This window comes from Triplophysa rosa, linkage group LG9 (genome assembly GCF_024868665.1).
Source record: "Triplophysa rosa linkage group LG9, Trosa_1v2, whole genome shotgun sequence".
Lineage (NCBI taxonomy): Eukaryota > Metazoa > Chordata > Actinopteri > Cypriniformes > Nemacheilidae > Triplophysa > Triplophysa rosa.
The window spans coordinates 13,112,909-13,125,351 of NC_079898.1; the positions used below are offsets into that span (position 1 = coordinate 13,112,909).

Genomic DNA, 12,443 nt, shown 5'->3' on the forward strand with positions numbered 1-12,443 from the left:
GGATGCATTAGAACCCACTTGAGTATCAGCAGAGTTCAATAACTGTTCAATCTACTGTAAATGTAAAACAATTTTTTTTACTAATCTATTCACATTTGGAGGTTTTTTTTGTAATCCAATAATTTTTTTTTTCAGATAAATGTCACATAAATGCCATTTCACATATAAATGTGTTCAGAGGAAGGGCTATGATTTACACAGCATATGTATACGTGCTTTACTATGCAAATCATATTGTTTGTTTGGCCGAAATAAGGCGCTGTCACTTTAAATCTAACACGGTTAGGCTTTTCCAATCCTACTACGGAAAGGGATGGTCTCATTAATATTAATTAGGCCACGTGACGCTGCACAGACCGACTGGCTAATGACATCAAAGTACCGCGAGAGTGACTTTAGAGCAAAGAAAGCAGTCGGCTCTCGGCTTGTTTTCGCGGCACTCTGATCCCATTTATCGATCTGTCTGCGCAGTGACGCATAAAATCGAACAAACTTTCAACGACGGTAACCAAGCAACGTCAGAGTTATCTTTTTAATATTCAGAAGTCAATAGTTTGCCATAGTATGGTTCGTAATGTTGCTCTGGCTCAGCAGGACCAGCAGCAGCAGTGGGAGAACTGTACGTCGTTGTGGATGGGAGTAGTGCTGTCATTCCTCCGTGCGCATCCCTGCGAGAAACAAAGACGAAACGACAACAAAAGCACGCGAGCTGTGCCACCGGTACGGTAATTGTTGGGAAGGAATGGTCTTTGAATTATCACAGAATGCGAACGTGATTGCACATCTGTATCCCAAATGTCGCTTTTGGGGGCTGTCGGAATAAAAAAGATCACATGTTTTTGGACAAGGCTTTTACCTCACATTGTCGGAAGAACGTGCAAGTGTGGATGTACAACCTTGTGAACTCACAACAAAAGGGCGAAAGTTCTGTTACATATCGGATAATAAATTGATGCATCGTGACAACACCACCAAACTACACATTGTAACATTGACGCTCCAACTATGACAGGTTATTGTTATTTTCACGCACAGTTATCTTGGAAACATCATGCACGTGTACGTTTGGAGAAGATGAACCTTTGATGGATTTTGACAGAGGAACAATGCCCGGACGATTCAGGACGTACCTGATCACCTGTGTGATATTTTACCTGCTAGCATGCACCGAAGGATCTTACACTAAAACATGTGATCAAAAGTGCATCTTTGGAAAGTGTATCAACGGAACTTGCGTTTGTGACCAGGGATGGGTTGGAGATCAGTGTCAGCATTGCCAAGGAAGATTCAAGTAAGTAATGTTTTTCCATCCGTGTGTAACATGTCAGTTGCACACACACGTGGTGTTGTTTGTGCTTTAGCTAGCAGAGGGACATTAGAAAAGCTTTTCCCCATCTGACCAACATCCTTCCCGGTTGGGTTTAAGTCAAAAACTCTAGATTAAGGGTTTTAAGTTTCTTATCCACATTCACTATTCATCTAATAGCCTGTTATTGGAGCAGATACCTAACACTTACAATTAGCAACAGCAAATTAGTTTTTTTTTTGGCATTTTTGCTAAATGACATTTATTTATTTAGCTAAATGAGGATAGACTTTATATAAAGCCAAATATAATCACTTAACACCGGTCATAACCCAAACATTAGTGTAACTGCATTGAACACTGTGTGTTTGTCCCTTTAACATGCAGCAAAACTCTTGTCTTGTTCTGTGAGAACTACAACAGCCTTGTTTTATGTGTCCCTGTAAACCTATATTTCTTATTATGTACACTAAAGTCTAAGAATGTAAATTCTCTTGTGGTTAAGTAGTTCAATTCAAAGGTATAATTACTTTGGCAGTTGAGAAATTGTTTCCTCTTTGAGGGTCAAATACATTGTGCTCTGGTAAGGCGTAATGATGTGGTAGGGTAAAACTGAATGTTTGAAGAGGCCTTATGACTCTGAAGAAGAAACGTTAATAAAAACATTACAGTATTTTGACTGCAGAGTAAGTGTGATAAAAGTGTGTTGTTCTTTAAAGCTCAACCAATGCTGTGTATCTAAAAGCAGTCACTAGAACATTATGGACAGTGTCACTCAAAGGCCCTCTGGGAAGGCGCAGAGGACTGAAGTATTTGGCCATGTATTACCCTTATCTCAGACGTATTCTGCAAGTCTATTGCTTGCATTGCACAATGCCTTGAGATGTGTTGAGATGTGCTTGTTACAAGTGCAGGTTTTCTTCAACGGAGGCTTTGCTTACGTTTATTACTACCAACAAATCCTTGCTTATACATATGCAGTGATTGTAGAGGCGTCAGCAAATCTACATTTCTGCAGGTATTTGCTTCCATTGAAGTCAGAATCTGACTGGTCAGATTAGACATTAATGTGAAGCAGTGAGGGAGAGCTCTCAGATTATGACTGATAAAACTTTCAGGTCAAACTCAGGACACATTGGCACTGTCAGTTCAATGCAGAGAATGTTTTTTATGTCTTAAATTACTGTGGTGTTTAGACTTCCTTGAGGCTTAGCCTGAAACTGTGCCCACCAAACTTGCACTGTGCCTTTGGGCAGGTAGTTGGGTCCAGGCATCTGCCAGACCTAGATTCATTTACTAACCTGGCAGATGGATTTAAAGGGATATTTCAGAGGCTAAACAAAATTTCCCCATGTTTTACTCGCCCTCAAGGCATCCTGACTGAATATGACTTTCTTCTTGAAGATAATACCACGTATCATTTTTCTTCCATTCCATTCAATGGGAGTGAATGGGGGGCAATTTTTTGAAGCTCCAAAAAGCTTTCGTCACCGTCATTTGTCGGAAAAACAAGCCTCTGGTTCACACGCAGACTAACGATAAGGTACAGCTTAAGGTATAATTTAAGAAAGACGTAGCGTTACGAAGGTTTCTGGAAATGCAGCCATGATCCCTTTATTGTGCAGCTTCTGTAGATAAACTTTCTGCCATATCTGACACTGTGGAGTATGCATCTTCTCGTTTGTCAGTGTCAAGGAATGACAAGCTCTTAAAACATGGGTCTAAGACAGCAGCTTGTGTATAAATGCTGGTCGCGAGATTTCCCGTCAATTCCGATCTCTTGTCAATTTCTTCTGCCAGTCGTGTCTTCAGTGCTTTTGTGGTCAGGCTGTCATCATCGCGCAGCACCAAATGGCGTGCGTCTCTTCATATTTATTAACATAGGCAGTGTTCCCATTGATCTCGCATTGCTTGCTTTGATGTCATACACTGACCAAGCTGCGCAGCGCAGTGAAATTTTAAGGTGCATACTGACTGCGTGACGTTGCGTGAGTTTTTTTTTTAACCGATCAATGAAATGTATTCGACCAAGCCTCCTTCACATCGACTAACGTTTAGTCGACTATTTGGGGGCAGCCCTAGTTTTTGATATGATGTGTTAACGAGAGCACAATCTGTTTGCACAATAATAATCAACAAGAAAATGAAATCTTGGGAATATAGTCATTTCTAACCCTGTAACTGACATATACTGTCATTTACATAAAGCTCCAGGGTGCCAAATGTTTCCGAGCTTGGCTTTTTGCATATGCCTTATCTTTGCCTACTTCAAAGCTTGTTGTTGCATTTGCACTTGATGTCTGACTCTGACAGCTTTTGTGAAAATTCTGCTCAATTAAAAAGTGAAATGCTTCTTTTTTCAACGCTAATGAAAATACACCAGCAAATGCAATTATAGACCTGTGCCAGTAGAGCAGTTTTGATAGTGTGATAAAAAGCTTTCAATACAAGAACATTCACTTAATTGCCAATTTAAAACATTTTTCTATCTTGTTTTGAGTGCATAATAGATAAGAATAGCTTTGTTTTATTAAACAAAAATATTTCCTTTGAACAACTCTGTGCAATGTGTGATGTAAGGAATAATTGACGACGGGCCGTTCAATTATCGAAAGTTAATGCACACCCCGAGGTGGTAATGCGGCCACGACGCGAAGCGGAGTTAACTTTTATTTAACTTTCATTAATTGCATTAACTTTCGATAATTGAAAGGACCGGAGTCAATTATTCCGCTTATACCACGGTCACAACACCACAAGACGTTGTTCCGATACCACAAGACATTGTTACGATGTTTTATGTCAAGACATTTGTATGGTATTTGTCCCGGAATGCTCTTGCTGGTAGAACTAATTTCTTACGCATCTCATATGAAGGCGTTGCTTGAGCCTGCATATGCAGTTTTCCGAGAGCGAGAGGAAGACAGACAGTGCACATGCACACGCGTTTGCTTCACTGAGAGTGAAAAGACAAATATCTATATTTGATTTGTTTTCGTCGTATTTAACACCCCTGTCGTATAAGAAAAGTATTAAGAGAAAAAAAGTGACACGGAGGTTTCTGCGCCAGCTGCGGTTCTCACAGTGGCATAGAAAGCTTCCTGATGTGTGTTTTAAGTCCCGTTTACCCATTCCACAGACGAATTTAACATGTTGTTATTGTTATGTTTGTGCTTCGTGTTTTATCTTTAACCCGATGATTGTGTCATGTAGTTTGCCGTTACCTTTGATATATGCTTTAGTTTTTCGTCTGAACAGTCCTGTACAGTGCTCTCGCCATTGTTGTTCAAATGCTGTCCATAAATAATAGTTATTTCTTCTCAGACAATGGAATTTGCCTGTCACTTTGTCTGTTGTTAGATACGTATTCACTGGTGAACAGTAGGCTACATTTAAGTTAAACTGGGCGCAGTGATATGGAACTGTAATTCGGTCGACAAATCTGGAACTACTTCATAGGTGTGCGTTTAACTGAAAAATAATGCACACCCGTAGAACGTTCGTCAGCCAATCAGAATGAAGCATTCAACAGCCCCGTGGTATAAGACAATGATAATGTTTGACCCTAAACTATTACCTTATCTTGTAATGTTGTTTATTATGATATTTAGGATTTTTATGTTTACATTGTGAGATGTTTAGTTAATAAGTCTAAGTATTAAAAAAATGTAATTCACAGTTCTGAGGTGTCATCTCAAACATCAAGATTGTGAATATGGCTGTACACTTGCAGTTTTATAAGCTGATAAAGATGTACATGTTGGTCAGAGTGCTTCAGTCTGTCTCTGTGCGAATCTCTTGTGTTTGTGACGTGAGTGCTTCATATTACCATCTGTCCATTACAGGATAAATGAATCCATCTGAAATTGAAGCTTGAAGAGGATGTTTCCAGCCACACCCCCATTTTTGTGCATTGCATGCATACATACAGTACATACACATGTATTACAAGAGATATTGGCAATGGCAGTCTGTGGTTTGACTGATATATTTTATGTGCTTTTGTGGCTTTTTTACATTTATAAAAGATTGGGTTAAGGTTTGCCATTTCCTAGGAAAGAAGAAATGACAATTCACAAAATTTCACATTCACTATTTCAGATAGTCTGCTGTCAACTGAAATGACAAGAAAAAATCTTTACCATATGTGTCACAGAAATGGTTTGTTTGGAGACTATGTGAATAATTTAAATAAAAACAGTTTTTAGCCCTAACAACTAACCTCATATAATCTTCATCTTGAGTCGATGAGTAATAAAAGAATGTGGTCGATTGCGGTAGAATTATGGTTACTGCAGTTTGTTAATCATTGCTGTGGTCATTCTCTATATCTCACTGTCATTCATTGTGTTGATTCCCCGCTGTCTTTTTCTTTCTGAGTTCTTGACATTTGTCTCACTTTTTCTTAAATAGAAGCATGTGATCCGTGCGCGCTAGCTCTTAAAGGGACAGCAGCGTAATAAATATACAGTACTTGTTTTAATGCTCATCAAACAACAAAAAACGAAGACAAAACAGACTCACTGCTCCTGACTGATCAACTCTAATAACTTTAAAATGGTTTGATCTATATTTCAGTATACTGTGAAGACTATGAAGTGTTATTTTACATTTGACTCCTTTATTCAGTTTCTGTACCTAATAACCACAGTTAGACCAACCTGAAACACCTAAAAAGCACTGTTCATTTTATTTGTGCTATTGCTCATAATTTGATAATTTGTTCTAATTTTATTACTAACTTATTGACTATTATTATGAGAGTTAGTCTAATCATTTTATTGTATTATGAGCTTATTTTTTAAGATTGCATAGGTAAAAAACAAACTAATAACTAGACATTATTACTTATTTATTACTTTATGTGGCGGGCAAGCAAATTTTTTGTCAGAGCCAGTAAAAATGTAGAAATTAATGTATGCATACCAGTGTTTCCCACAGAATTTTGTGAGACTATGGGGGCTAAACATATTTTCCTCTAGGGGGGTCCAGGGGCATAGTCCCCCGTAAGAAAATTTAGCATATTTTAAAGGTAAATGCTGCAATCTGGTGCATTTTAAGAGCAAAATTAAGTGACTCAATCTATAAGAATACAATAGCTATAGTAGTAATTTAATCATTGGCACCATAGATATAAATGGGGATAACACATGGTAAAATGAGAGTTCACAAACAAAAAAAGTCAAAAACATGTAGAGCATGAGCCATCAAAAAATGAAGCAAAAAAGTGTTTAACAGTTGAACTAATTTATATATTACCATATATTAAAATGCAGGCCGGGCATCAGGCCTTTTTCACAGTGTCATTGTCCCACTCCCCCGCATGGCAGTAGGCCTATCACTTTACTATCCGGACCAGAGCATTAATACATTATTATGATGCGGCGACTGTTTAGAGTTAACCCGTAAGAAAAGCGCACACTCTCTCAGCACAACAGAGTAATGTTAAGTTTGTGATTTATTATGTTTTCAACTTCGTTGCGCAGACCTAACACGAGAGCAATTAATGACAGACGCTTTCTCCTGTGGTACACGCCGATCGGTCTGAGCAGCGCTGCTTGATGTCCGACAAACCAAATATATTGACAAGTTTTGGACACGGTGACTCACAGGGCAGCATGTAATCGTGTGTGGCGCGCCCCCATATAATTTATTTTTCTTACGGCGACAGCCGAAGCTAAACGAGGAATTTAAGCAGACTCATGCCCATCATGCATTCAAATAATTAAAATTGGCGGTTGGCAATCAAACTACGTTCTGTGCCTGAGCAACAAACAAATATACTCAAAACATTTTTCTAACCTAATAAAGAAACGAAACGAAATATAACTTTTTAACTGTTTATTTATTCTAAACTATTTTAACAGTTTAAACAGTGTCATTCACATCATTAATTCAAATTCGTGCTCCAGCACATTTGGCTATCAAACTATGCATTCTGCACGTGAGCCACAAACAAAAAAATACTCCAAACATTTTTCTAAATTAACTTAATATAGAAATGAAATGAAACATGAATAATTTGCCATTAAAAACAAAACGGAACTATTTTGGCGATTTGGAAAAGGTTAAATGAAGTGCTCTAAATAAGGACGGATATTATATAGCGCCAGAAGATAATCATTATAAATTCATTACATTATAAATGTTATGGGTGCGCGTGCTGCGTACAGCTCCGTTGTGTAGACGCGCTGCTCATTTTAAACGAGTCCCTATATGCAGACTGCTATTTTAGCTGGAAATAATATGATGCTGAAGCTGAACATAATGATGTTAACGCCATGAGGTAATGCTATCTGTTTGTTCTGTCGTACACTGATAAAATCATGTTTGTACTGTGGATAACTGCAGTGAATACTGAAACATTAGATTTTACTTCCCTCAAACGATGTTGTATTCCATATGGCTTGGCGATGTCTTAAATCCTGGCCAGTTCACGTGTCTGCGTTTCAACCGCGAAAGCTGAAACAGTAGCGAGCGAGCGTGCGTTCGTAATAGTATGTGTCTGTGTGTGTGTACTGCGCACATTGCGCTGAAGCAACAGAGAGGGGGCCGCATTTTTAGCCGTCAACAATGGCAGTACAACGAAACAGCGGTGCAGAATTCAACGTTACAAATAGTTATGTTGTTGTAAGAAAAACAATTCGACTCGTTTTAAGACTGTGGCAGAACAAAATAGTCTATGGCGGGCCGCCATAGTCTCGTCAATGAATGGGAAACACTGCATACTAATCGTCATAATCGTGCAACAGTGATTATTCCTCAGACTATAATCTTACCAACAAAATCTATAATCGTTGCATCCTTAGCTGCACAATGACATGGCTGAGGTATGCTCTTTCAGGTCTAACAATAAATAATTATTAACTAATTATGACATGCAGTTGTAAAAAATTTGTTTCACCGGTTTATTGGAACAGATAGTGGTGATTAATGGGGCTCATTGAGTAAAGGTTAAACAAAACTAATGAATAAAAAATACAACCAGGTTCAACACATCTATGGCATCCAATACAGTCTCACAGGTATTCATAACTATTTTTCAAGGTGGCTTGAGATTTGCACGGTGTCATTCGTACATTGCAGGGCTCTAGAGTGCGACCAATTTGGAAAAATCTGAGGTCGCACCGATGCGACCAGCCGTTCGAGGGAGAAAAAAAGTCTCTGCGACTCTGAAAGTCTCCCTGTGATTCAACAACAGACACACATTAGGCCCATATCGTGGTCTAAACCAATCAGAAATAGTGAAGGGTGGACAGCCCCTCGGATTGGCCGTGGTCCAGATTTTCCTGTACGTGTGTGTACCAGAGGTCGCGTTAACCGAAAATTCTGTCATTGACAAAAAATGTTTACCAGTGACGGAAAAATCTGAAGGCCGTCCGTCATTTTGACGGATTACAATGAGGGCAATTTGTAACTCCCCGTTTCCGTGCATTAGAGCGTTATATGCTCACGAACGGACGTGCGTGTTTTCACCCGTCATTGTTACTGACTACATATGTGATGCGATCTGGGAAAACCAGCCGGATGCGGTAAAGACAGTTCACCTATCAAAGTAAACCACATAACATGAAGAATGAAGGAGTATCAATGCACATTTCCTGCCAGTCCTGTGTAAACTACGGCATGCAAAGTTTTTTTATACAATGTTTTCGTGAGATGACATAGCTCCCCATCTGCAGCACCGGGAGTTATCCGATCGCAAAACATACAATGGATGATCAAAAATCCAGACACTATGTACATGATAAACAACGTAAAACTTGCTTCACTGCTTATTAGTTATTGTCCGTAATGTTTGCTAGTTTCCTTGTGTAGTGATAATGGCAGAGCTCTCATAAGTGTGCCCTGCACCATTTTCCTTACTTTCGTTTTATTCAAACGGTTTTGTACAGTATTTTTATAGACTTCAACACTAGGAAATGTTTTTTTATTAAATTGTTATTAGAGTAAGTCTTTTACCACTGTAAAGTGACTTTTACTTGTGATACTGGACTGTTGTGCTTTTATTTTCATCATTTAACTTGAAACCCGTTTTCCTCCAAATTCCGTTCCTGAAAATCTTAGCGCTTCAGCCGACCTCAGCCATAACTTTTGTTACATACACAAAGTATGAGCAAAATAAAACTGATTTGGAAAGGGCTTGAATTGGTATAAAAAACTGTAATATATAAATTTGCACCATGTGCTGGGTTTTCCCAGATCGAATCACATATGAACATAAACATTAAAAACATTAAATATATAAATGAATATAAACAACAACGGCTTTATTGGGCATTCAGTTCCTAAATTAACCAAAAACTTCATCAATCAATCAATCAATCAAACTTTATTACAGACTCAAGGTCCAATAAAAAGAAACAATAAACAATAGACAATAAACAACATATACAACCATAGGATCCATCACAAACATAAAGAGTCACAAAATACAGCAATACCAGTGTCTCCACAGCTTTGACTGATACCGTGTAGTACTAACCCCTATATTTGATAAACCCACAATAATTTCATTTTTAGCAGCATTAAGCCGACAGATAAAACTATACATAAGATTTCGTAACAGTGCTTTAAAAGTGATTACTCTTACACTCACAAACATTTCACTTGCACTATGCCATCTAGGTCTCCTTAATAAGATTCTCATTGCATCATTATAAGCTACTTGCAGCTTCTGTAAACTAGATGCTCTGTAATTACACCACAAATGGGCAGTATAAAGTGTTGTACAATATGCTTTAAAAAGTGACACCTTCACCTCATCTGAACAGAAACTAAACTTACGTAGAAGTATATTCCCCTGCATATACATCACACGGCGTTGCCTTTCAATATCCTCATCATCTGTCATGCGTTCAGTGATAATATGACCAAGGTATTTTACTTTCGCACACACAGTGAGACTCTTCTTAGACAAGTTCCGAGACGCAAGTACAGCGTGATGACGTCACGAACATACTAATTACCACCTAATGCCACCTTGCACCATAGTGACGGGTAATAATAGATTATGACAGATTTTTTACAAGCCTGTCAGTCAAAATGACGGACAATAAAAAAGTCTAGCGCAACCTCTGGTGTGTACGTGTGAAAATGCGTGTGCTGCAGTCAGACAGAGAGGGGAGGAGCCTATAGGCCCGTCAGTTAAACAGAGAGGGGAGGAGCCTATAGGCCCGTCAGTTAAACAGAGAGGGGAGGAGCCTATAGGCCCGTCAGTTAAACAGAGAGGGGAGGAGCCTATAGGCCCGTCAGTTAAACAGAGAGGATGTAGCCGCGGATGATGAGAGAAGATGAAAAGAACGATTGACAACTTTTTTGTGAATAATGTTAAGTTAAGGCCTGATCTGTCCGAAAGTCATAAGCAATGCTCTGACACGGAGCCATGAACCTCCCAGGTTATGTCAAGCCCTGGTCCATTTATCTTGAGATGTTTTAAGTAAGTTTCAGTTCAGTGAAGCACTTTAAGCACCAACACTTTTTCAGTAAGTTACCTTTCTTGTAGAATTGTGCTTCAAATAAAGAACTTTATGTTGACCAGATTGTTAGTTAATCATTTACAAGTCAATATTGCCTATATGGACAGCGATTAAAAAAAAAAAGTGAACTGGTAAAACTGCAGTATTAAATGCGATGCGGTCGAAAATTTGGGTGCACCTAACTTTTGTGCTGGTGCACCTAACAAAAAAAGTTAGGCGCACCAGTGCAACCAGTGCAAAAAGTTAGTCTAGAGCCCTGCATTGGGTTCCTGCCATAAGGTTGATGGCATCCTATAGCCACTAACAACAATTTCTACTGTCCCTTCATTTGTAAACAAAAATCAGCTTTACAGTAATGCACAAGAGAAAGTATATGGGGCAAGCATAAAAACTGGAGTGGAAATGAGAAAATACCACCACATGGGATAAGCGAGGCTTCTAGTTTTTGCTAGCATGTGTGCTTGTGTGCCCACACAGAGCTTAACAGACTTCTGCTTCATTACAGTAATAATAATAACACTCTACACTGCTGGCAGAAAGGGATTTATATTACAGTACATTATCATGGTTAAATCTAATGGTAATGTAAAGAAGGATTAAAGGGTATTAAGTGTAAGCTGTATTCAGAGTGAGGTCACCTCTGAGGACTTCTGACCTGCGCTGTGTGCTTTGCTGGTGTTTCTTCCAGTGTTCACGCTGGTCTTGTTTTGATTGTCTATCCTGGAGCATATCCTTTGCTCCATTTCACCCCCCCCCTCCCCCCACGCTTGATCTCTCTCTCTCTCTCTCTCACACCACAGGGAGATTAAGGAGAGATTGTTCACATAAAGTTAAACACAAAACTTGTACGTGAACTCAGCATATGATCATTCCTTATTCGTTTACTCTCTTTTACCCTGTTTTGTCAATCATGCACTTTTCCTGACTTAGTTTGTTCAGTTTTAGGAGTTCCCTAGTCAGCATTTCAACGCACAGTCAGTTTATACGTCAAACTAATTTAAAAGAAAAAAACATCAACAGAAACTTGAGAAAGGGGAAACACATTTATACACTTTTTTTTTCTTCCGATTTCAGGAGAAAGGTTGACTGAATACATAACACAGTGTCACTTCATGCTGATATTAATCACAAAAGAAACACACACTGTACATTTGATCTACACACAAACATGATGCTTGAGATTAATTTTGTTGAAGTGAAAGTGACCTATTAGTCAGATATGGTGACCCATACCCGAAATGTGACCTCTGCATTTAACCCATCCAGAGAGTAGTGAACACACGCACAGCAAGTGGTGAACACACGTACACCCGGAGCAGTGGGCAGCTATCACTGCAGCGCCCGGGGAGCAAGTAGAGTAAGTAGGTAAGGTGCCTTGCTCAAGGGCACCTCAGTTGTTACCCGCCGGCCCTGAGAATCGAACCGGCAACCTTCTGGTCACGAGTCCGACTCTCTAACCAATCCCCAATAATGATTTTACACATTTATGCTCATGTTGCATTATTTGTGAGATTTATATGCGCGATGACGTCAAATGTTAGCAACCGCCATTTTAAAGACACAATAAAGGTTTAAAAAATCACAAATTGGGTTATAATTTATTAGATTAAAACATGAAAATATTTAGAGGTTTTGTTCGTTTTTCAGGTGATTTACCA

The 12,443-nt window shown here is 38.9% G+C and overlaps 1 protein-coding gene across 1 annotated transcript in view; it reads left to right on the forward strand.

Moving 5' to 3' along the window:
• Positions 1 to 413: 413 nt before the first annotated feature.
• Positions 414 to 12,443, forward strand: part of atrnl1a (attractin-like 1a) — a 245,483-nt gene continuing 233,453 nt past the window's right edge. Inside the window, 1 exon segment of the mRNA XM_057341818.1 lies at positions 414 to 1,291. Coding sequence (XP_057197801.1) covers positions 1,086 to 1,291 — 206 coding nt within the window. The 5' untranslated portion in view covers positions 414 to 1,085.